At 35.7% G+C, this 26,834-nt stretch overlaps 1 protein-coding gene across 2 annotated transcripts in view; it reads right to left on the reverse strand.

Annotated features, from left to right (window-relative positions):
• ZRANB3 (zinc finger RANBP2-type containing 3) overlaps nt 1–26,834 on the reverse strand; it is a 163,969-nt gene that overhangs the window by 59,327 nt on the left and 77,808 nt on the right. For both annotated transcript variants that reach the window (XM_084892252.1, XM_084892253.1), the window contains exons 4-8: nt 20,345–20,523; nt 18,724–18,955; nt 17,065–17,150; nt 7,767–7,938; nt 3,655–3,771 (exon numbers count right to left, since the gene is read on the reverse strand). In XM_084892252.1, the coding sequence (XP_084748378.1) occupies nt 3,655–3,771; nt 7,767–7,938; nt 17,065–17,150; nt 18,724–18,955; nt 20,345–20,523 (786 nt within the window). The remainder of the gene's footprint in view (nt 1–3,654; nt 3,772–7,766; nt 7,939–17,064; nt 17,151–18,723; nt 18,956–20,344; nt 20,524–26,834) is intronic.

Genomic DNA, 26,834 nt, shown 5'->3' on the forward strand with positions numbered 1-26,834 from the left:
ATCAGTATTGAGTTGTATTAAGGTTCTCCTATGACATTTATCTTCAGTAAACCAAAAATTTTGAATTTCCCTATTTTGTGATAGTATGAACACAGGGTTTTTCTAAATATTTCAGCTGTATCCTTAGCTTTCATCAGTCCCTCATGTCTACACTATAAATAGGTGTCTCTCTCCCCCAGTAGATTGGTACAGTCATTACGGAAAATAGTATGGAGGCTCCTAAAAAATAGTATGGAGGTTCCAAGCTGAGCACAGAGGCTTTTTGCAAATCTTGTCTCATATGGGGGTCTCCAGCACAGAAGTTCTCCCAGCATAGACACAGCTGATCCTCACAGTCATTAGCCTGAAGGTTAATTCCTTCCAGTGATACCAAAAACAATCAAGGCTTAACTACAACAAGACTGTGCCTACAGTCCACAAAGGGGTGCACCAAGAGTGTCTGCCTTAGGCAACTGGGGAGGCTGAGCCACTGGGCCCTATAGGACACCTAGCACACAAAGCCACTCACTCTATCAACTCAGGGAAGCAGCCAAAATGTGGAGACAAAGAAACAGATCACAAATGAAAGAAATGGAGGAAAGCAAATGACTAGGTATAGAGTTCAAAACCATGTTTATAAGGTTTTTCAAGAATTTTCTAGAAAAGTCTGATAAATTTAGAGAGAACCTCGAGGATATGAAAAAAGACCAACTAGAAATTAAGCATACACTGACTGAAATAAAAAATACTATACAGAGATCTAACAGTAGACTAGAGGACCCTAAGAATCAAGTAAAAGATTTGAAATACAAAGAAGCAAAAAAAAACAACAACAAAAACACTCAACAAGAAAAACAAAAAGAAAAAAGGAATAAAAAAATATGAAGATGGTGTAAGGAGACTTTGGGACAACTTTAAGCATACCAACATATGAATTATGGGGATGCCAGAAGAAGAGAGAGATAGTAAGATACTGAAAACCTATTTAAAGAAACAATGACCGAAAACTTCCCCCATCTGGTGAAAGAAATAGATTTACAAATCCAGGAAGCTCAGAGAACCCCAAACAAAAGAAACCCAAAGAGGACCACACCAAGACACATCATAATTAAAATGCCAAGAGCAAAAGACAAAGAGAGAATCTTACAAGCAGCAAGAGAAAGAGTTAGTTACCTACAAGGGAGCACCAATACGACTGTCAGCTGATTTCTCAATAGAAACTATGCAGGCCAGATGGGAGTGGCAAGAAATATTCAAAGTGATGAATAGCAAGAACCTACAACCAACATTACTCTACCCAGCAAAGCTATCATTCTGAATTGAAGGTCAGCTAAAGAGCTTCACAGATAAGAAAAAGCTAAAGGAGTTCATCACCGCCAAACCACTATCATATGAAAGGCTGAAAGGCATTCTTTAAGAAGAGGAAGAAGAAAAAGGTAAAAATAAAAATTATGAACAACAAATACATATCTATCAACAAGTGAATCTAAAAATCAAGTGAATAAAAAATCTGATGAACAGAATAAACTGGTGAATATAAGAGAATCAGGGGCAAAGAAAGGGAGTTGACTGACAATTTTTGCGGGGAGAGGAGTGGGGGGGTACGGGACGAGACTGGACAAAAATCGTACATCTATGGATGAGGACAGTGAGGGGGGTGTAAGGGCAGAGGGTGGGGTAGGAACTGGGTGGAGGGGAGCTATGGGGGAAAAAAGAGAAACAATTGTAATAATCTGAACAATAAAGATTTATTTAAAAAAAATTAAAGAAGTTAATTCTTCCAAATTAACCTACAGGTTCAAAACAATACCAATCATAATTGTATACACTTAACAAGCTAATTTAAAAAAAAACCAAAAAACCTTATGGAGGATATGATTTTATTGACTTTTTTAAAGAGAGAGGATGAATGAGAGAGAGAGAGATACATCAACTGATTGCCTCCCATATGCTCTCCAATTGGAGATCAAATCTGCAACTTAGGTATAATAGTTGCCCTGACCAGGAAGTGAACCTGCAACCTTTTGGTATACAGGACAATGTTCCAACCAACTAAGCCACACAGCCAGGGCTTAACAAGCTAATTTTTATTTTATTTATTTATTTGTTTATTTATTTTAAATATATATTTTATGGATTTTCTACACAGAGGAAGGGAGAGGGATAGAAAACCAGAAACATCGATGAGAGAGAAACATCGATCAGCTGCCTCTTGCACCCCACTCCCACTGGGGATGTGCCCACAAAAACATGCCCTTGACCGGAATTGAACCCGGGACCCTTCAGTCCGCAGGTCAGTCAACACTCCATCCACTGAGCCAAACCGGTTTTGGCAACAAACTAATTTTTAAACTCATATAGGAAAGCAAAGGGCCTACAATAGACAAAACAATTTTGGAAAAGAATAAAATAGGGATGAACACAATGTGATTTCAGGACTTACTATAAAGATAATCAAGCCACTTTAGTGTTCTATAAGGTTATAGGTACAGTACGATCAATGGAACAGAATAGGAAGTACAGAAACAGACCCACACATATATAACCAACTGATTTTTTTATGAAAATGATAAGATAATTTAATGATGGAAAAACAATCGTTCCAACAAAGAATGCTGGAATAACTGAAAATTCATATGCAAAAAACCCCAAAGCAAAAACAAGTCACCCTCCACCCTTACTCTGTACAACATAAAAAAATTAACTCAAAATAGTGCATATCTACCCTAAAGCTATAGTACATTTAGAAGAAAACATAGGGGAAAATCTTTGTAAAATTAGATTAAGCAAAAATTAATTAGTATTCTAAAAGCACAAAAAAAATAAAAGAAAAACTTGATAAAGTCTGGACTGTTTCAAAATATAAAATTTCTATTCTTTCATAGACAATGTTAAGAAAATAAAAATAAAATTCACAGACCTGGAAAAAATATTTGGAAATGACATGTATGTTAAAGGACTTGTTTCTAAAATATATTAAATGTTCTAATTCATGGGCACACTGCGATTTAACAACTAACACTTAAAAAATATTTTTAAATCTTCAACCAAGGAAAAGTTTGTATGATTTTAAAGAGAGAGAAAGGAGGGGAAAGAGAAACATCAATATGAGAAAGAAACATTGATCGGGTACACACCCCGAATGTGCCCTGACCAGGGATCCAACCAGCAATCGAAGTATGTGCCCCGACAGGAATTGAACCTGCAATCTTTTGGGGTATGGGCCAATGCTCCAACCAACTGAGCCACCTGGCCAGGACCAAAATTTTAACACTTTTTAGACAAACAGAACATGAACACATAAATGTCTACAGGGAACTAAAAACATAATGCCAATAAAAAATAATTGAGAAATTAAAAAGATTAGTTGTAGCAATTATGCAGTAGAACCATACAAAAAGCTGATAATGAAGATGAATATATCTTTGTCCTTTAATGTATAAAATACCATCAAAGTGACCCTTTATTGTAAAGAGTCAATATGGATAGTAGTATAACAGTGTTCAATATACTATTGTTTACTTTGAATATGTTTAAATGTTTTTCATTATAAAGAGTTAAAAAATAAAATGGCAGACATGTTACAATATGTAAATAAGCTGCTTAAGTAAAACCATTAAAGTACGTTAAACAATTTGTATGAAGACACACACATGATGGCCCAGCAATGAGTACCTTGGCAATAGCAGTCTGTTTAAACATGCGAGTAATCAACCCCATAGCAGTCTCAGTGGACACAGAATTTGGAGCTCTCATTAATTTTTCCCACTCTTCAAAGCTCGCATTCAATTCCTGTATGGGAGAAAGCAACAGTGTTTAGACATGAAGCATAAGAACAATTAATGCAGCAATGAAACAAGTCTTACATTCTTTTAGCCTACATAATAAAAGAGTAATATGCAAATTGACCGTACCTCCGCTATGCCCACAATCCACGCAGAACAGCCAATCGGGAGTGAGTATTCAAACCAACCCAACCAAGATGGCTGTGGCCAGGGAGCGAGCAGGAGGCTTGGGTTTCCCAGGCAATGGAGAAAGCCAAGCTTTCCGCCCACTCTGGCGGGCTGTGGACTGCACTCATGGCTACAAAGTTTCAATTATAGAAGATAAATAAATCCCAGATACTAGGGCTTCTGCTTGGGTCACCAGGGGGTGTGGCTGGCCTGCAAACCACCACAGGCCCCTTGCCCAGGCTACCCCACTCCCCAAGGGAACCCCCACCCTGATCCGGGACACCCTTCAGAGCAAACCAGCCAGTTCCCACCCATGCATCAGGTCTCTATCCTCCTAATAAAAGAATAATATGTAAATTGGCCATCACTTCAATACACAAGATGGCTGTCCCCAATGTGGTCAAATATGGCTGTCCCCATATGGACACAAGATGGCAGCCACAAGATGGCCAGCAGGGGAGGGCAGTTGTGGGCAGTCAGGTCAGCAGGGGAGGGCAGTTGGGAGGGACTAGGCCTGCAAGGGAGAGCAGTTAGGGGTGACCAGGGCAGCAGAGAAGGGAAGTTGGGGGTGACCAGGCCTGCAGGGAAGGGCATATGGGGGGGACCCAGGCCTGCAGGGAGAGCAGTTGGAGGGAACCAGGCCTACAGGGGAGAGCAGTTAGGGTTCTCTAGGCCTGCAGGGGACGGCAGTTAGGGGCAATTGGGATGGCAGGGAAGCAGTTAGGCATCAATCAGGCTGTCAGGGGAGTGATCAGGCTGGCAGGCAGAAGAGGTTAGGGGCAATCAGGAAGGCAAGCAGGTGAGCAGTTGGGAGCCAGCAGTCCTGGATTGTGAGTGGGTTGTCTGACTGTCCAATTAGGCCCGATCCTACTGGGCAGTTAGACATCCCTCGAGGAGTCCCAGATTGGAGAGGGTACAGGCTTGCCTGAGGGACACACCCCTTAGTGCTCCAATTTCATGCACTGGACCTCTAGTATATATATAAAGATATTTTTTTAAAATTCCCTAAGGTACCAATGTGTTCATTTAAAGACATGGAGGCAGCTCAGTCACATGTTCACACCAATAACAGAAACTAATGATAAACTGTAGGTGAAAACCTTTGCTAACATCATAAGACAAAGAATTGCAACTTCCTCTTAAGGGAAAATATTTTGTAAAGTAAACATAAAAATGTAAATACATAAGAAAGAAGTATAGTGAAAATATATATGGTAGCAAAGTATTTTTATAAAAAGATATGATGTGACTTAAATAAAGTCAAACAAAAGACTTGGGGGATATAAGTTAAGTAAAAATATAATCAGACATTCTCTTATTTTTCCTTCAAATGCTAAAATAGTGGATAAAGGAAATTGGATTTTTCTTATTTTTTCAATAATATATTGCTCAATGTTTACAGAATGCTTACTCTAATAGGAATAAATGTAACTAAGGAAGTAAAGGACCTATTTGCGGAAAACTACATGACACTGAAAAAAAAGATAGAGGAAGATGTAAACAGATGAAAGAACATACCATGTTCATGGATTGGTAGAATCAACATCATCAAAATGTCCATACTTCCTAAAGCAATCTATAGGTTCAATGCACTCCCCATTAAAATACCAACGGCATATTTCACTGACCTAGAAAGAACTCTCCAAAAGTTCATTTGGAACAATAAAAGACCCTGAATAGCCACAGCAATCCTGAGAAAGAAGAGTAAAGTAGGAGGGATCTCAATACCAGACTTCAAGCTGTATTACAAAGCCACTGTTCTCAAAACAGCCTGGTACTGGCACAAGAACAGACATATAGATCAATGGAATCGAATTGAGAACCCAGATATCAACCCAAATCACTATGCTCAATTGACAAAGGAGGTACAAAAATACAATGGAGTCAAGACAGTCTCTTCAATAAATGGTGTTGGGAAAATTGGGCAGATACATGCAAAAGAATGAAACTAGATCACCTACTTACACCATACACAAAAATAAACTCAAAATGGATACAGGACTTAAACATCAGACGGGAAACCATAAAAATACTAGAAGCATCCACAGGCAGCAAAATCTCAGACATATGCCAAAAGAACTTCTTCACTGATACTGCCCCTAGGGCAATGGAAGCTAAAGAGAAAATAAACAAATGGGACTACATCAAAATAAAAAGCTTTTTTACAGCAAAAGAAACCATCAACAAAACAACAAGAAAGCCCACGGTGTGGGAGAACATATTTGCAAATGATACCACTGATAAAGGTTTAATCTCCAACATCTACAGACAGCTTATACAACTAAATAAAAGGAAGATGAATGATCCAATTAAAAAATGAGCAATGGACCTAAATAGAATATTTTCAAAAGAAGACAGAAGAAAGGCCAAAAGGCACATGAAAACATGCTCAAAGTCACTAATTATCCGAGAGATGCAAATCAAAACAACAATGTGGTACCATCTCACACCTGTCAGAATGGCCAACATCAACAAATCAACAAACGACAAGTGTTGGCGAGGTTGCGGAGAAAAAGGAACCCTCGTGCACTGCTGGTGGGAATGCAGACTGGTGCAACCACTGTGGAGAACAGTGTGGAGTTTCCTCAAAAAACTGAAAATGGAACTCCCATTTGACCCAGTAATCCCACTCCTAGGAATATATCACAAGAAACTAGAAACACCAATCAGAAAGGATATATGCACCCCTATGTTCATAGCAGCACAATCTACAATAGCTAGAATTTGGAAACAGCCTAGGTGTCCGTCAGCAGATGATTGGATCCAAAAACTATGGTACATCTACACAATGGAATTTTGTGCTGCCATAAAAAAGAAGGAATTCTCATCATTTGCAGCAACTTGGATGGAATTGGAGAATATCATGCTGAGTGAAATAAGCCAGTCAATGAAAGAGAAACACCACATGACCTCACTCATTTATGGATAATAAAGAACATTATAAACTGATGAACCAAAAGAAAGATATAGAGTCAGTAAAGCAACAGGCAGACTGTCAAATTACAGCAGGGAGGGTAGGGAGATTTGGGGGAGATAACAGATCAACTGAAGGACTTGTATACATTCATATAAGTATAATACAACCAATGGACAAAAACTCTGGGGAGGGAGGGACAATGTTAAAATATGTACACAGATAATAATTTAACAAAAAATGTAAAAGAAAAAAAAAAAAGAAAAAAGCTATAGACAAAACCTAAAAAAAAAAGAAAAAGAAAAAGAAAAGAATGCTTACTTTAAGATTTCAAAATAAAACAATGCAATAAATAATTTTTGTCAACAAAGTTACACCCAGATTTGAAGAAATTTCAGAGAATATGTAAGCATTGCACTACCAAAAATGTATATAAAGATTTGCTAAATACAATTTGGCTTTCTGATATGTTTAACTTAACATCTTACATGATCACCAAGTTTTAAGATGGCAAGATCAGGGTTGTATCTAAGTTATTCTAGAGGACAGCTACTTATACTTAAAAATGAAAAAATCCTAGAAGAAGAAACACAACTCCCCTTGCTTCACACCCCACAGATACTCAGAATCCTTAATGCTAGATCTTTGTTGTAATTAAATTACTTTTTTTCTATATTCAGCAGAAATATGTTTTTTAATCACTAGGATACTGAATATTTTAACATTATATGAATAAAGTTAAATTCTTCCTGCTCAGTTCTCGAAATAATACAAAGCCGATACATATGCTCTCTTAATTAAACCTATCTTAAGAAAGCAGACTTTTCCTTCTGTAAAATATGAAATACGTACAATCTTTCTTAGTATAATTTAAAATGATTTATAATAAAATAAGGCTTTCAATCAAAAAGCGTTCTCACCTTGGATGCTGCTGATGGAAGGTCGAAAGGAATACGCTGTCTGATTTTAGGGGGCAGCTGGGTTAAAACGTCAGTCTTTAGCCTTCTAATCATTATGTCACTTAATAACTGATGAAGTTCATTAAGATTTGACGCCCCTCTACAATCCCACTGAGGCCTTTTACCAAAATATCTGTTAATATGAAGAAAAGAACATGCAGTAAGAAAACAATGTATCCAATGTGTTCTTCCATTAAATGATAGAAGCCATGCCATTGCTTTTACTGTTATTTTTTTAATGCAAATTAGTTTTAAAAGGCTCAGCTTGAGAACTAGTAATGAATAAGATTACACATAACTTTCAGCTATAGAAAATACTAGTGTCTAAACGTACTGTTTACACTGAGTTCATGCAAGGCTGGGTGAACTGGTCACTCTGAGGACCACTGGAAATTCACACAGGGTAGGCAGAATGTTTATCAGATGTAGCCTTAACTAGGCACTAACTGCCAGTACAACAGCCAGTCAGCAACCAAACCACCTAAAACATCTCCACACCTTCTAGAAGGAGGTATTATCTGGCACTGACAGCAAAGGAAATAAAACAACAACCCACTGTGAAAGAGAAGAATGGGAGGATACAGTGTTTACTGGTAAAAGTCAATGTAGACAGACGCTGACTTGGTAAAAAAAGGAAGCTACACGTTAAAATGCTTGCAAAAGCTAACTTTTCCCCTAGACCTCCACAAAAATCAGGAGTTGGAAACATCACACAAACTGTAAAATCCAGATTACAGTAATTTAGCTTATTCAGAAAATTAAAATAAATGAATAAAGCAAGGAAATAGAAAAGATTAAGAGACTAAATCCAGAGATTAAGAGAGACTTAAGAGATATTTATCACTTATAATGCATGAGTCTTATTTTAGGTACTGATTCAAACAAACTATGGGGAAAACATTAAAAAAAAATCTACAAACTTATGACATTCACAAGATAACTGGAAATTTGAACATTTACTATATTCTTTTTTAAAAATATATATTTTATTGATTTTTTACAGAGAGGAAGGGAGAGAGATAGAGAGCTAGAAAAGTCGATGAGAGAGAAACATCGACCAGCTGCCTCCCACACACCCCCTACGAGGGATATGCCCGCAACCAATGTACATGCCCTTGACCAGAATCGAACCTGGGACCTTTCAGTCCACAGACTGACGCTCTACCACTGAGTCAAACCTGTTTCGGCCATTTACTATATTCTTAAAATATTAAGAAATTATTATTAATTTTAATTGTTTAAGCATGATAAAGGTATTATAACTTTTTTGATGAGCCCTTACTATTTAGAGATATGTACTGAAATATTTTATGCACAAAATGTGATACCTAGGCTTTTTTTCCAAACAACACAGGATAGTGAGGGTAGATGGAAGTATAGATAAACCAACAGTGGTCATGTGTTGATAAATGTCAAAGCTAAAGAAGAGTACATTGGGGTGGGAAGATCATTATACTATTCTGTCTTCTTTGAAAATATTGAAAATTTTCCATAATAAAGTATTAAAAAGAAGACCAGAAAATAAATTAAGAAAAAATGTGATGGAATTCAGGAATATGGGAATCTAATAAGAGCAATGGCAACAGAAAACACAGGATGATGGCTCTTCACCATATATATATATGGCTAACATGCAAAGTGTCCCCGCGAGAGTTCGCCAGGAGACCAGGAGTTCTATCACTCGCTATGACGTGCGCTGACCACCAGGGGGCGGTGTGAAACGAAGGAAGGCGCCAGCAGGCAGCAGGCAGTCGGGGAAGGGAGGTCCCTGCTGGCAGCTAGAAGGTCCTGATTGGCCCTGATGGCTGGCCAGGCCTAGGAACCCCACCCATGCACTAATTTTGTGTACCAGGCCTCCAGTACCTAAAGAAAAACAATCCAGATTGGAGTAGAACAGAAGGCTATGGGATGGGAGGCCTCCAGGAAAAAGAAAAAAGATTATTTATATGCTTGTGAGACCTTTCGGGACAGAACTGTTGGCTATATAGAAAACCAAAAGATTGGGTGGGGGGGAGAAGGGGAAGAAATAATTATAACATTAAAAGTCAATCAAGAAAGAAACAGTCAATTACTTGATTCACTAGAGAATGTTAATTTATTTAATCCATTTATTCTATTTATTCAGTCAATATAAACATGGACACTGAAGTACCAAATAATTCAAACACTGGAAAGAGAAGGAAGGAAGGTGGTGTCAAGGAGGGTTTAATTACTGCTCTTTTACCTTTCAGTTGTGTGATCTGGACAAGTTACTTAACCTTTCCAAGCCTCAGTTTATTCTAGATAATACATCTAAAATACATGGCACAGTATCTTATATATAAAAGGTAATATCATGTAGCCCATGAAAATGATGTAGTTTAGTTATTGATATAGAAGATATCCTAAAAGTAGTGCTACATGAAGAAGGTAGTGCTACATAGAAGAATATATATAATATGTCTCTATTTAGATAAAATTGATGATCTATCATCTATCTGTCTGTCTGTCTATCTATCTATCTATCTATCATCTATCTTTATGTACCTAAGCAGAGAAGCTACCTAGAGGGAAAGTTATCAAAAAACATTAGTTATCTCTGGACAGTGCAATTCTAGTTGATTTTTTCTAATTAAAACTTTTTTCTTTGATTTATTAAAGTAAATAATTTCTCCAAAAGCAGTAAAATATCTTATAAATTAGTAAAAATAAAGGAAATAAACTTATAGAGATGATTTTAAAGCATGGGACAAGGTGATGCTAAGTTTAATTAGCAGATGATAGCATTACAATCAGGCTCTATAAAAATTATGTAAAAATTATTAGATCTACAGACAAGGTAGACATAAAGGAAAAATGAAAACAATGTACTAGTTACTATAGTTAGATTATGGTATTTCCCCTTTCCAGTTTTATTGTAATAGTGTCATATTATTTTTATTTTCAAAAGTACATATACATATAAGTATGTATATTTTATAAGTTCTTACTCATATTACTAAAATCTACTTGCCTATTAAGTTTCAAATAATAGCTTTGCCCTCTGAGGCCACAAAGACAGAAGTCTAATTCCTTCAAAATGACAGATCTTTAAATATTTAAAGATAGGCTCCCTCTAGGCCTTTTTTTTTTCTTTTTTCTTTTTTCTTTTTTTTTAATTCCTATAGGCTTTCTAAGATCGGGCACGATGTCCTTCTTATCTTTCTATTGCCAGCATCTCTGAAATAATGTCTTAAAATATAGCAGGCAATCAATAAAATTAGGTATTTGTTCAGCTGAATATGAAATTCCCTCATTATTCTGGTCACCCTCTCCCAGATATGTTTTCACCTGTTAACATGCTTCTTAAAATAGGACTTACAGCTCCCTCTCAATTCCTTGTATTACTTGCCTCCAATGACCTTCTAAAATTTACTCCAACCATTCGTTCTACTCCCACAGCTATACACAGTGCTGAAAAGTAGCTTTACCTGATAAATTCAAATTAGTCCACCTTTTCATTTATATCCACTCTCTCTTTACTATTTTATCAGGACCTACGATCAACTGACTGTTCCACTTTCATCATATCCACAAATTCCTTCCTGTCTTCACACCATCCTCACCTTGTTTTTATCTCTGAACCCATACATTAGTATTGTTATAATCAATATAACATAATTTCACAGTTTATGCATCAGAAGCACATGGGTTGGGGAGGGAATTTTCAATGGCACCTTCTCCAAGCCTGTACCTAGTCTGCTGGGTATTGCTGGGGAAATTGTACATTAGAAAATACTGCTTCCTTTATAAATCTAGAATTACTAATCTCAAGTGCTTACTTAGTGCAGTTACCAATTCTAAAACACTAGTCGTATTATCTCATTCTCCCATTAAGCAAAATTTCAAACCACGTCAACATTCATCAAACTTTTAACCCTCTATTTTTTCCTCTTCTCTGAACACATCATTTCACAGAGAAGATAAAAATCACCATTTTCAAATTCCCTAAATTTCCCACCACCTCAGAAACTATTATATATTCTTCATAATATCATACCATGCAGCTATAAAAAGGATGAAGTTATTATATATACAAAAAAAGAACAAACACTGTATAAAACAACATTTATATTTTTAATATACTACCATTTGTGTACATTTGCTTGAAAATGCATACAATTTCTGTGGGAAGATTAAAAACAAAATATAGAAAATAAAAAACTACATATAGTTGCTTAAAAGGAGGGAAAATGGGGTGAAAGAAATTTTTCAAAGTAAATACTCAGTACTATTGCTTTGGAATTTTGAACCATGCGAAATATTGCCCCCCAAATAACAAACAAAACTACTAAATATAATCATGTACCTCCTTTTCATGCCTTAAAATCCCACAGTGCATGGGCTAGGTGGGGGTAGCTGAAGAGTTATTATTTCATGGGCACAGGGTTTCAGTTTGGGATGATGAAAGAGTTCTGGAGATGGTGGCGTTTGCACAACAATGTGAATGTACTTAATGTCACTGAACTCTACAACTTAAAAATAGTTAAAACAGTAAACTTTTTATGCACATTTTATTACAATTAAAATCCCCACAATACTGAAAATTAAAACACAAAACAAAACACTCTCCAATGCTTCTTATGCTACTATGATCAAGGACAAGACTCTGACCAGACACCATCAGCTCAAGAATATTCAATTGAACCAGATTTCTTTTAGTTCCTCAAGGCATCTTCCTGGAATGCAAACATGGATCTATCACTGGCAAGATGCTTCCTTCTGTCCTTTGTACTTGATCTGTTCTCTCTGCTAAACTCTGCCAAAGCATCCTTCACTTCCCTTTTATGACTTATAATAACTATAATTTCCAACTTAGCTGAATTAAAAACTCAGTGAAAGTTAGGGCCATTGAGTCTTATTACTGAATGCATATTTGATGCCCAGCATATGGCATCGTATATAACAGATAACCTGTAAATATTTTTTGGATGAATGGATGCATTCAAAATTAAACCATAATCCAGATTTACTCTAATCAATGAGTGGAGTAGAGCCAGGCCTTACTCTGTTTCTTTAATTAGTGTGTCTTAATTACTTTATTTTTATCAGTTGTGACAGATAGTTGACTTCCACTTAGTGTAGGGTTATTCAAAACCATAAATCTTTTTGAACTGAACTACTAATAATAGGAGGGAAATTCTCAAATCCCTTCCACACAAAACAGACTTTTTAAGCAATAGTGAAGAATTTATGCTATTAATTTTTATCTAATTATTTTTCAAACTTGTCTCTGCCATATAGGATATTAACTATTTCTCCCAGATTTGAACCATTTGTAAAAGAATAGACCTGACCTCTATTTAGCCATGGATGAGAATTAAATGTGACAGTGCTAAGGACAAAGAACTGTGCAATTTCATAAGAGATATTTCTTGTAGCTGACAATGACCTATTAATTAACACTTTTGGGGAAAGGCTATAAATATATTTAATATGTATTACTACCCAGAATTTTTCCTCTCATAAAAATTTAAACAACTATTTCTCTTATGAGGTGAATCCAGCACAAAATAACAGTGATAAAGAAAGTTTAGGGAAATTTGATAAATGGCTATAAAGATATTCTGGGATATTCTTAACCTTCAAGCATGTCATCAGGGAGGGAAAATATGTCCTCCCACAGTGTGGCTCTTGAAGGTGACTGCTGATAACAGAGTGCTTGGCTGGATTAGCTATGTGACCTCTTTTCTATGTAAAGGGACACTGATTGAAGTTACCATTTCCTAAGACTTTCTTACTTTCTCAGGGAAAAAGTAAGAGGAAGTCAGATCCAGGGCAAGCCATTAAGCTCAGCAGATGTCTGCAAAATGACAGAGGGGGCTGGGTGAGCTAAGTGCTAATGGCTGACAACTGAATGTGCTGCCTTTCCAAGTCATATTTGTATTTATAGCTTCCTCTAAATATAACCTAGTAGAGTGAATGACGTAAGGGATCTTTGGATATGGGATGTTCTGGTTGAGTAATACTCTCTCTGTGCCTCTCAAATCAAAGGTGGTTACCTATACCTAGACTTCTCCAAACCACATTCACATTAGCATATTTGTTTGTTATCACTTATTTTTTAAAATAAACTTTATGCCAAAACCGGTTTGGCTCAGTAGTAGAGCGTCGGTCTGTGGACTGAAAGGTCCCAGGTTCGATTCTGGTCAAGGGCATGTACATTGGTTGCGGGCACATCCCTGGTAGGGGGTGTGCAAGAGGCAGCTGGTCGATGTTTCTCTTTCATTGACGTTTCTAGCTCTCTATCTCTTTCCCTTCCTCCTCTCTGTAAAATATCAATAAAATATATTTAAAATAATAATAAAACAAAACAAAACAAAAGAACCTTTATAACGGCAAAGTTATATTTTTGCCCAAGCTTCACTTAACTTTATTTTGAATGCAGTCGTGACATTTCAAATATGAAATAAGTCTAGAACTGAATAACTAACCATAATTTGCTTTCTGCAAAATTATAGTGTGAAAATGACACCTTCATAGAATCAAAACATTATGGGGGGAAATTAACATTTCACAGACTAACTTAGAATGCCAGGAAGTGACTTGATTTGAATCAGAATCTATGAAGTCATAGTGCTTTAAAAGTAAAGAAGTAAAGAAATAACATAAAACTTTTGAAATGGAATCTGGAAGAAAATGTCATTTGAGAAGCACAATAATAATCTTGAAATGGCTCTTTCTAGTAAACAGGAAATAGCCCACAATCTCCCAATCATAAAGCACTTCATAAAGATAATCTTTTCTTTGAAATAACTTTGATATTAATAACCAAGAAAGGGACAGGCATACACTTCTGTTGTTGTAAGACCAGTCCTAATCCAGTTAGTGTTTGCTTATGTAGGCAAACTTTGACATTTATAGTCTGCAGGAATTATGAGTAAGGGCTTGCCAACAATATCTGGTATTATGCCTATTTGGCATTGTATCTTAAAACTATTTATTATTTATGTAGAGAAAAACTAAATTTTTAACAGCAACTTTGTGGTAGGACATCTTAATGAATTCTTTTTTGTTTTGAACATTTTTCAGCTGGTCCTTTCATGTCTTTCAAATGAATAATATCACTGGCAAATAGTGAAAATTTTGCTTTTTTCTTTGCAGTGTTTACCTCTTATTTTTCTTTTGAGTAACTTAACTGATAGTGCCTCTAAAATAAAGGTAAATTTGTGGTCACAGTGAACATCCTTGCCTTTATTTTAGTGTTTCATGTGATGGTGGCTTTGGGCTTAAAAATCATACACACACACGTATACATAAACATATATATTGCATACATGTATATACAGTTAAAATTACACTCACACATATATACACCTTAAATTTGTTAGTAAAGACTATATGTAATCAAAATGGATGCTGAATTCCATCAAATTACTTCTCATCATATATGGAGGAGATAGTTTTTCCCAGAGTTATTAGCATGTTAAATTACATTAATACATTTCCTAATTTTAAACTATGCTTGCACTCCTTATAAAAATTCCATTTGCATATGGTTAGTATATTGGGCCTTTTAATCAGTTTCTGGATTATACTAATATTGAAGATTTCTACATTTACAGTCTTTGGTAGAAAAGGTCTTTGTTTTCTTTTTTTGTTGTACTATCTTGTCTGAGGAACTCATATTAAAAAGATCCGATTTTTATATTATGCAAAGATTTATAATACATCAACAACAAAAAAGCCAATAAATTTAGTAGAATGAAGAGCAAAGAACATAAACAATTAACCGAAAAAGAAAACAAATGACTTTCACATGTATGAAAAAGTTCTTGTCTGCATTTAATAACGTAAGAAAACAAATATGCATTAAAACTACCCTCAGATCACATTAGCAAGATAAAACATTTTATATTAGAACATGTTGGCAAAGTGTAGGGATACAATCTTCCTACTGGTGAAAATATCAATTGGTATAACTTGTGTGGAGCATAATTTGTCAAATAAAATATATAAAAATATAAAAATGCACATGGCCTTTTTACCAGCAATTCCACTTGTATAAATTTATCTTACAGATTTATTCCTATGTGTGACATGAAATATTAAAATAGCTAATTATTGAGTTCTTACTACATGCTAGTCATTGTTCAAGCCCTTTATAAATATTAGCTCATGTCAGTTTCATAATAACTCTGAGGCAGAAATATCATTCTCTGTTTTTAGACCTGAAGAAACTACGGTAAAGAGAGGTAAAGGTACTTTATTAACATGAAATATCTGGTAAACACTGGATGTGAAATAAAACACTGCTGGTCTCCTCTAGTCTCACATGCTCTTTGCCACTATATCGCCTCTCGCCATGTGCAAGTTATTCATTGCTGCATTGTATGCAGCAACTACATATCACAATCAAATGCCGATTAGCAGTAGGCTAGATAAATAAAATATAGCGCACAAACAGTGGAACGCAAGCACTATTTACAGAGAATGCCGAAGCTCTTTCAGTAGTAGCTGATTGGAAGAATCTCCAATACATTACATGAAGAGAGCAAACTGCAGAACAGTGAATAGATCATACTACCATATATGTAGAAATAAAAAGAACTACTATTGTGTGTGTGTGTGTGTGTGTGTGTATGTATGTGTGTATGTATGTGTGTGTGTGTGTGTGTGTATATATATATATATATATATATATATATATATATATATATATATAAAATCATGTGTGCTTTTTCATGCATAGAGTACCTCCAGAAGAATACACAAGAAACTGCCTACACTGGTTACCCGGAAAGGGAAATGGTTGCCATTTTCCCATAATGTGCATGCTCAGCTAGTCAATACAAAAAAAAAAAAATCATTCCAAAAATAAAGTAAGTGGAAGGTTAAAAATAGCCAAAACTGGTTTGGCTCAGTGGATATAGTGTCAGCCTGTGAACTGAAAGGTCCCGGGTTCGATTCCGGTCAAGGGCATGTACCTGAGTTGCAGGCACATCCCCAGTAGGAGGTGTGCAAGAGGCAGCTGATAGATGATTCTCTTTCATCGATATTTCTAACTCTCTATCCCTCTCTTTTCCTCTCTGTAAAAAATCAATAAAATATATATATATTTAAAAAATAATAAAAAATAAAGAAAAATTGCCATTATCTACTTCTTTTTTTAATTTCATACGTAAGTCATCACATACATAAGATTTTACTTGAAAAACACTGGAACAGGAATGACTAATCAAGCTGCATGTGCACAGTAAATATGCGAGGATTAAAGATTATAGACAATAGTGTGTCTTACCTGACATGTGCGTTACAGTATCTTTTGGCATATTCAGTCCATGTTCCAAATTTTTGTGGAAAGAGAGCTTCAATCTGCATATAAAGCTGTAACAATAAAAGTGTTCTCAATATGTTGAAATATTATTAGTCAATTATTATTACAAGGACAAATCCAGTTAATAAAAAGTAAAAAAGAAAATCTACCTCTCTTTCCTCAAGGTCCTTTCCCTCCCCTCCACCCCCCCCCCCCCCCCCATTCCTGCCATCCTGTTCTTCAGGGATAACTGCCATCCTTTTGTTAAACATACATTTATGCATTTTCTTTACCTACATAAGTGTATGTTCATATTCTCTTTTAGTCACATGAATAGGATCATATGATATATACACAACTAGAATTTGTCCCCCCAAAACATGTCTTAGACATTAATGCACAAATATAGTTTTTTTTACTTAGTTTTTTAAATTCTGAGCAACGTATTATAATAATAAAGCACTCTTTAAAGTTACATAGCAACCCATTGTGTTAGATGTACTGTAAAATGTTTCTTTTTAAAAGTATATTTTAATTGATTTTATTGATTTTAGAGAGGAAGAGAGAGGGAGAGTGAGAATCATAGATTGGCTGCCTCCTGCATGCCCTTCACTGGGATGGAGCCCACAACCCAGGCAAGTCCCCTGACCAGGAATTGAACTGTGACCGCCAGCCAATGAGCCATGCCGCCTGGGCTATACTGTAAATGTTTGAACAGTCTCCTATTAATGGATGTATAGGCTGTTTCTAGCTTTTATTCAATTACAAAAAATTAATGACAGTGTAGGTCTGCATGTGTATGTGTACATATACAAAATATACTAGTATATGTAGGTGAAGGTATATGTACTACATTTACATTTATCAATCATCTATCTATATTTCTTTTGGATGAATTTATAGGGTATATTTTAGAAATTGAAATATGTGGGTTTAAGATAAATGCTTTAATAGACAAGGCTTCCCTGGATTACAATAATCCTTATACTCATAAGAGTTCCATCCATTATTTCTTCTTCCCAACCCTTTAATCACTCTATACCCCAATTGCCTCTCACAGTAGTAAAAGCTAAATCGGCCATCACACAAATGTAGCCTGATTCCTCCATTCTAATTAGATACTCTATTCTAATTAGATACTCTATTCTAATTAGATACTCTAGATACACCTAAATTATCTACCTTCCCAAACATAGATCTTAAAGTGAAAAAGAAAAAGAGGTTATGCAATACTGTATAAAATATATAAAGATATATATTTATAAAAGATACAAAGTTGATTCAGTTCCAATCCTAAGGAGCTGATAATGTAAAACAGACTGGATAAAATGAAGATTAAGGCCACAGAACAACTAGAATAACACAAGTGTTATTTATAAATCTGTACTAAACATGAAAACCTTATAATAAAGGTAAAAACTGTGTGTGTGTTTTATAGCAGATACTCACAAGTATGGCTGAGAATCACATGTAACTAGATAAAAGTCACAGTAAAAGATATATTTAATCATTAAGAGCAGTCTAGAAATTCCCAAAGTGCTCTTTCGGCATCTGAGGCATCTAATGACATTTCACAGGTGACTGATTCTGTTTTCAAGGTTGTTTTTGTTTGTTTTTTAAGCCCAAGTATAAGGATTTTAATACCTCTTCAGGCCTTCCCAAAGCAGGAGTTCCCGTCAGAAGAATGGCTCGTTTGGCTTTCTGTACTATTGGCAATAAAATCTTGCTGCGAGTTGCATTTCTGGACTTCATGTAGTGTGATTCATCCACTATCACTACCCTGAAGTTCTGAGTGTGCAGAGCATCTATCAAAGTTTCTGCATCTGTCGTTAAGAGACCGTAACCCAGAACTATCACTTTGCTGGTCGATATTCTCCTAGAAAAGAAATCCATGTACTTTAAAAATACTATTTCAGTAACCAATTTATCATAAACAATACAATTCTTGGGAAGAAACACAAGGAAAAATAAGAGCAGATGGTACCACCACTGAAACCCAATTTCTCTTAAGACTTTATAATATAATAAACCCCAATCCAAAATTTAAAATTTGCTTAATCAAATCTAACTTTATTTTGTTAAATGCTCTTTGGAAGAGTTGACATCCAGCATGCCATATTTTACTAGGATAAGAAGATAACTTTGTGAGAACATTTGCTTTCATGCATATGAAAGTGGATATTCAAATATTAGTCAGCTATTCCAGGAAGCCTTCCCACAAACAAGATAGCAGTTTCTTAAGCCAGGTGCTCCTGAGTCTTTGAGCAGGACAATACTTAGTACTCAGGGCTGTCCAGCACCCTGAAGGGATCTCACATTCCTGGACCTTCCCATTAAAGGCCAGAAATTCTCTGTCACAATGATAATGAAAATGCCCCGGCCCTAGGTGAACAAAGTGTAGGGAAAAGATGGGGTACCATCTCATGTGGAGAAACATTGGACTAAAGTGATCCCTGATCTTTTGAACTATCTCTATAATTCATATGTCTATTCATATTCTTTATCATACTATAATAAAATTATTCATTTATATATTTATCCCCCTTATTATATCAATTGGGTCCCAGTGCATGGATTTGTGTACCGGTGGGGTGCCTCAGCCTGGCCTGAGGGGATTGGGCCGAAACCGGCTCTCTGACATCCCCCAATGGGCCCTGGATTGCAAGAGGGTGGTTCTCAGGTGACGCACCCAGAAATCAGGCTCCCTCCTCTCTGGTTCCAGGTGTGTCACCCAAGAACTGCAGCTGCCAAGTCACTAAGCTCGGCAGCTCCTGCATTGAGTGTCTGCCCCTTGGTGGTCATGTGCATCATAGCTATCGGTGGGACAGTTGCTTACGCTTATATATATATATATATATATATATATATATATATATATATATATAAATAAGATAGGTGAGGGCAGGGGATGTGTCTTATTCATTTTTATATGTTCAGTGCTATGCTAAGGAGTTTGTAAAATTAAATAATTAGGCAGATAAATGCATTGAAAATAAAACAAGTCACTTTGCACTTTCTATATATCACCAGTGATGATACAGGAGAGAGTCAATCTTCTGCAGTTCTCTACCCCCTGATAGAAAAGGAAGGGCTCCTACAGAGCCAGTACCAATACGAAATCACTTTCTCCCCCCCCCCCTCCGCCCCCCGCCCATAATGACAATTGCATTTTCAGCTCTGAATAAATCTACTTAATATACAGACTTATTTAATATATGCCAATTCTGGCACTTTCCCCCCATACATATTAGAAAGTTGTTCTTACCCAACATCAGTTTTATTCTGAATAACACTGATTTCTTCTGGATCTAGCTCTGGGATCCATTTCTCTATTTCTTCTGTCCAAGGGTACCTCAGAGATGAAGGGACCACTATTAAAAGAGGCCATTCCTCCTTATAGAAGTAAGCGATGGCAATTGCCTGGATTGTCTTTCCTAGACCCATCTAAATTGAAAATAAATAAACAGATAGGCAGATAAACAAATATGAAGGCTAAAATATTTTGAAAGAAAATATTTTATTTAATTTTCAAATGTAAATTCAATTATATTATAGTTAATTAAATGTTTAAGATTATGATGACACTTAAAAGCCATTAGAAAAATTATATTGTTTTCGAATCATTTGTGATTGAACTTAAAGACAAAATGACCTCCACTTAAAAATATTTGTATACTGGTTTCATATAACTTAATTTTATAAAGATTTATGTTACCATTTATAATTTCTCCTCTACAAAATCATGTTATTTTAAAGCTAAAATAAACTCTAAATCCTGTAATTTTACAGGGGAAGTAAGCACAGAGTAAATTATTTGTTCATCTTAACACTTAACTGGTTGCAAAACCAGCAAGATGTCTGGGGCCCGGGTGTGTGGTGTCCTCGCACTTGATGGTTTCACTTTTATAGCACACTGCCCCATCTCTATGCTGTACCACTTAAAAATTAGTTACTAGATGAATGTTTATAGAGGCCTCATCCTGTGCATTGCAGTTTAAGAGATGGCCGAGGACTTGAGGAAAATAAATATTTTGGCGTCTTTTACAAGTTTTTTTCTTTCTGATGTTTTTCTCTTCATGTCCCAATGGCACAATATACATAGTTTGGGAGCTAGACAGAGCAGCTGTCTCTGATATAGAATCAGGTATAAGCAGCCTATTTCAACTGTGCAGCTTATGGCGTTAAGAATAGAAAGAACTGAACAATCAGTGATGCATCTAGCAGCTGAGGAAGAAGGGAAAGCCAGTTTTGCAAGCTATGAATGTACTACTTTATTAGGTTTGGAAAATTATCTTATCACACACTTTCCTAATAACATAAAAATTATGATTGCCTTTTAAGAACTAAATTATTAAACTTAAAATATTAAGTATCCATTATAAAATAAGGAGACATCTTAAAAAGAAAAATAGTTCCCTAGCCAGGAAGTGTTGAGTTTAACCAATGGAAGGGTTAATTTAAGGAGCTAATGTGTTGAATACAAGAATAGACAATGGGAGTAAAGAAAAGGTTTAAGAGTCTGACTCCTTTTTAATGTTTGAATGCTGACAGCTTTTAAGCATCATCAGTCCCCTTTTAAAACATGTACTTAGATTTCAGTATTTTGGAAAGAATTTTAAGTAGCATAACATCCAATTATAAAAGCAACAACACATGTCAAATAATTTGGGTATAAAGAAATAACTACACCCAATAGGTGGTTCAAAGCTCTTGGCTCTAACTGCACTAGAATTTGTTAAAGTGGAACCCTCCAGTGTTTCATCACAATTAAGGCTAAATCATCTATTAAGAATCAAAGCCTTGACTCTACAGTAATACAACTGTCTAGATAATTACATGAGAAGAATTAAATAGAACACATTAACTTCAAGGGGTACATTTTATCAATGTTTTCAAAATAATAAATCACTTTGACTTATGAGAATAATTTTAGGTTTTCTTAATGACTTATTCTATAAAATTCTTAAGGGTAGTTAAATAACAATGATCTTAAGTGACATAGATAATTTCAGTTTTAATTTTTTATATTGTGATTGCTTTTATATACCAATTATATACAGAGGATGCCTGCTGATTAAAGACAAGTATCACATGATATCATTCATATGTGGAATCTAATGAACAAAATAAACTGATGAACAAAAGAGATCCAGAGACAGAATCATCGAACAGACTCTGGAATTTCAGAGGGAAGGTGGGGGAGGGTGGGTGGAAAGAGATCAACTGAAGAACTTGTATGCATATATGCATAACCCATGGACACAGAAAATAGGGTGGTGAAGGCTTGGGGTGGGGGGGGGAGGGGTGAGCTAGAAGAGGTCAAGGGGGAGGGGAAATATGTAATACTTTCAACAATATTTAAGAAATAATTTTTTTTAAAGCTATAGCAGCTTGTAACTCTCAGGACAGAGAGGTGGGATTGCCTTGCCTTTGTTCTAGAGGAGGCTCCTTTGGAAGACCGTTTTAGGTACACAGTTCTAAAATCTTAATGAAGAACTAAATTTTTTGCCTGACACCTGATAGTGCAGAGCCCTCCCTTCACATGGTCAAATCTTGGTCTGTTTAAGCATGATAAACTCTGCTAGTCTCCTCCTGACTAAAGCAGGTCTACCTAATACATGAAAAGACAAAACAAAACAAAACAACAACAAAACACAAAAAGGCAGTCAAAATGACGCAAAGAATCATGCCCCAAATGAAAGAACAGGAGAAATCTCCAGAAAAACAGCAAAATGAAATGGAGCCAAGCAACTTATCAATTATAGTGTTCAGAAAAATTGTTATAAATATAGCATAGAGACACAGACAACAGCGTGAGGATAGCAATCAGACAAAAAGAAATAAAAGGCTTTTAAATTAAGAAAGGAAGAAGTAAAGCTGTCATTGTTGCCAGATAGCATAATACTGACACAGAGAACCCTAAAGACTCCACCAAAAAAACTACTAGAACTGAGAATTCAGTAAATTAGAATACAAAATTAATATTTAGAAATTGATGGCATTTTTATACACCATGAGAATAATCCAATTTACAACTGTAACAACAACAACAACAAAAAGATATCTAGGAATAAACTTAACCAAGGAGGTAAAAGATTTGTACTCAGAAAATTATAAGATAATAAAGAAAGAATCTGAGAAAGATACAAATAAGTGGAAACATATACTGTGAACATGAATAAGAAGAATTAACCATTAAAATGTCCATATCACTCAAGAAATCTATAGATTTCAATGCTATTATTTTTTAAAAATATATATTTTTATTGAATTTTTACAGAGAGGAAGGAAGAGAGAGAGATAGAAATGTCGATGAGAGAGAAACATCGACCAGTTGCCTCTTGCACACCCCCTTCTGGGGATGTGCCCGCAACCAAGGTAAATGCCCGTGACCGGAATCAAACCCGGGAACTTTCAGTCCGCAGACCGATGCTCTACCACTGAGCCAAACCGGTTTTGGCTCAATGCTATTCTTATCAAGATACCAATAGTGTATTTGTTCAACAATTTGTAAAAATGTTCTAAAAATTTGTATGGAACAATAAAAGATCCTGAAGAGCCTCAGCAATTTTTAGAAAAAACAACAAAGTTGGAAGTATCCTGCGACCTGATATCAAACTATTCTTCAAGGCCATAGTGACCAAAATAGCCTGGTACTGGCATAAAAACAAACAATATAGATCAATGGAACAGAACAGATAGCCCAGAAATAAATCCATGCCTTTCGTTCAGGTCAACTAACATTTGACAAAGGAATAAAGAACAAACAATTGGCTAAAGATAGTCTATTCAATAAATGGTGCTGGGGAAATTAGACAGATACATGCACCATACACAAGAATAAACTAAAATTGGATTAAAGACAAATGTTGAGCTCGCAATCATAAAAGTCCTAGGAAAAAACATAGGCAGTAAAATCTCAGACATTTTTCATAGCAGTATTTTTTCATCTCTCTCCTTGGACAGCAAAGGAAATCATAACAAAGTAAAAGACAACCCACTGAATAGGAGAACATGTTTGCTGGTCTGACAAATGGTCAATAACCAAAATTTATAAAGGACTTATAAAACTACACACACACACACACACACACACACACACACAGGAAACAAAAAAATTGGGAAAGGGCCTAAATAGACAATTCTCCAAGAGGACATTCAGATGGCCAATAGCATAGGAAAAGATGCTCAGTGTCATTAATCATCAGAGAAAGCAAATTAAAGCCACAATGAGATATCACCTCACACCTGTCAGAATGGCTATCATCAATAAATCAACAAACAACAAGTGTTGGCAAGGAGATGAGAAAAGGGAACCCTCATGCACTGCTGGTGGGAATGCAGATTGGTACAGCCACTGTAGAAAACAGAACGGAGTTACCTCAAAAAATAAAAAAATGGGCAGAAACCAGTTTGGCTCAGTGGATAGAGCGTCGGCCTGAGGACTGAAGGGTCCTGGGTTTGATTCTGGTCAAGGACATGCACCTTGGTTGCGGGCATGTCCCCAGTAGGGGGCGTGCAAGAGGCAGCTGATCGATGACTCTCTTATCGATGTTTCTAACTATCTCTCTCCCTTCCTCTCTGTAAAAAATCAATAATATATATATATATTTAAAAATAAAATAAAATAAAATAAAAAAATGGAACTGCCTATGACATAGTGATTCTACTTCTGGAAATATATCCCAAACCTCCTAACCACATATGCTCCTATTTTCATTGTAGCGTTGTTTAAAATAGCTAAGATTTTGAAGCAGCTCAAGTGTCCATTAGTAGATGAATGGATAAAAAAGCTGTGATATATTTACACAATGGAATACTACTCAGCTGTAAAAAAGAAGGAAATCTTACTTTTTGTGACAGCATGGATGGACCTGGAGAGTATTGTGCTAAGTGAAATAAGCCAGTCAAGGAAAGACAAGTGCCATATGATTTTACTTATATTTGGAATCTAATGAACAAAATAAACTAACAAAATAGAAACAGACTGACAGCTATCTGAGTGGAAGAGCCCTGGAGGGCTGAATGAAAAAGATGACGGAATTAAGCAAAAAAATAAAAAAACCTCATAGACATAAACAACAGTATGGTCTAGGGAAGTTGAAGAAGATGAAGGGGAATAAATGGTGATGGAAGGAGACTTAACTTTGGGTGGTGAACACACAATATCAGATGATTTCAGGAACTGTACACCTGAAACCTATATAACATCATTAACCAATGTCACACCAATAAATTTAATAAATTTTTAAAAATGACTATACCCCACACTTTGGGAAATAGACTTCCACACTTCCCTGATGGTCTGGCTCTTCTTCATGGGCTTAAGCAAGCTTTCTCCTGAAGGGAAAGCACTGGATAAGGTGAGGTTTGAAAGGAGATTAGCCAGAGAGGGCAGCAGGATGAGACACAGCATCTCTAGGGACAAAGCACAGAGTTGAAGATGTTAGCCAAACTGTAGGACTATGCCCCAAGCACAGCTTACTGACACCCGTGTAGGGGAGTGCAAAAGAAAAGCTGTGAAAAGGCTCTGAAATGGACAGAGAGGCTGGACCTGAGCAAATGTACATAAACAACAGCCATTTCTCATATTAGCAGTTAAATGTTATACTTTTAATATTATAGTTTTATTCTTCCCAAGTCTCTGGGAAAGTTTTATTAAAAGTCACATGTTTACAAATGGGATAAAATCTTCAACAGATAAATATGAGTAAGGGTACCAAGAAAATGGATGTTTTTTGTACTATTCATATTTTTGCAATTCTTCTATAAGGATGAAATAACTTTCAAATAAAAAGCTGGAAAAAGAAAGTTACAGGTCTACAGCACACATAGTATGTATCAGTTGTGCTAGGAAGGACAAAAAGGCTGTCCTATTTCAAAGGGAGTGGCCAAGAGAAAATGACACTAAACTATTTCAGACAGTGCTGAAAGAAGAAAAACTTCTAAATTATTTGAAAATTATTTTTAAAAGTCAACATTACACTGATGCTAAAACATGAAAGACAGCCCTAGCTGGTTTGTCTCAGTGGGTAGAGCGTCTGCCTGCAGACTGAAAGGTCTCAGGTTTGATTCCGGTCAGGGCACATGCCTGGGTTGTGGGCTCGATCCCCAGTGTGGGGTGTACAGGAGGCAGCCGATCAATGATTCTCTTTCAGCACTGATGTTTATATCTCTCTCTGCCTCTCTGAAATCAATAAATAAAATAAAATAAAATAAAACCCAAAAGATAATCAAAGATCAATTTCACATGTGAGTATTGGTACAAACATTTTAAGTAGACTGTTAGAATATAGAATTCAGGAGACCATTAAAAGAATAACTTGACCATGAGAAGTTCAAGTCCAGGAATGAAAAGAGTGTTCAACATAAGAAAGTCTGATACTATAATTCATAATGTTAATAGAGCAACAAGGAAAGTATCATATGATCTTTAAATGTCAAAAACGCAACTAAAAATATTCAATTTTCATTCTTGATAAAAGCCCTTTATTACAAAGGGATACTCTCCCCACCTGAGGGAAAAAAGTAATTTTTTTCTCTCCGTCCCATTAATGGAGAAGAATACATTTCTATTAGCATCAGAAACAGGAGAAAGAAATGTGAGATAGAAATTTTAGAGTAAACAGGCAATAAATGTATTAGCTACAGATGTGAACAAATACTTAAAAACCAAAAGAATCAACAGAAAAATAATTACTACTATTGGTAGTAATACCTAATACTATCTATAGAATTTAGATAAATGGCTAGTT

This window comes from Pipistrellus hanaki, assembly GCF_964339955.1.
Source record: "Pipistrellus hanaki genome assembly, chromosome: 8".
Lineage (NCBI taxonomy): Eukaryota > Metazoa > Chordata > Mammalia > Chiroptera > Vespertilionidae > Pipistrellus > Pipistrellus hanaki.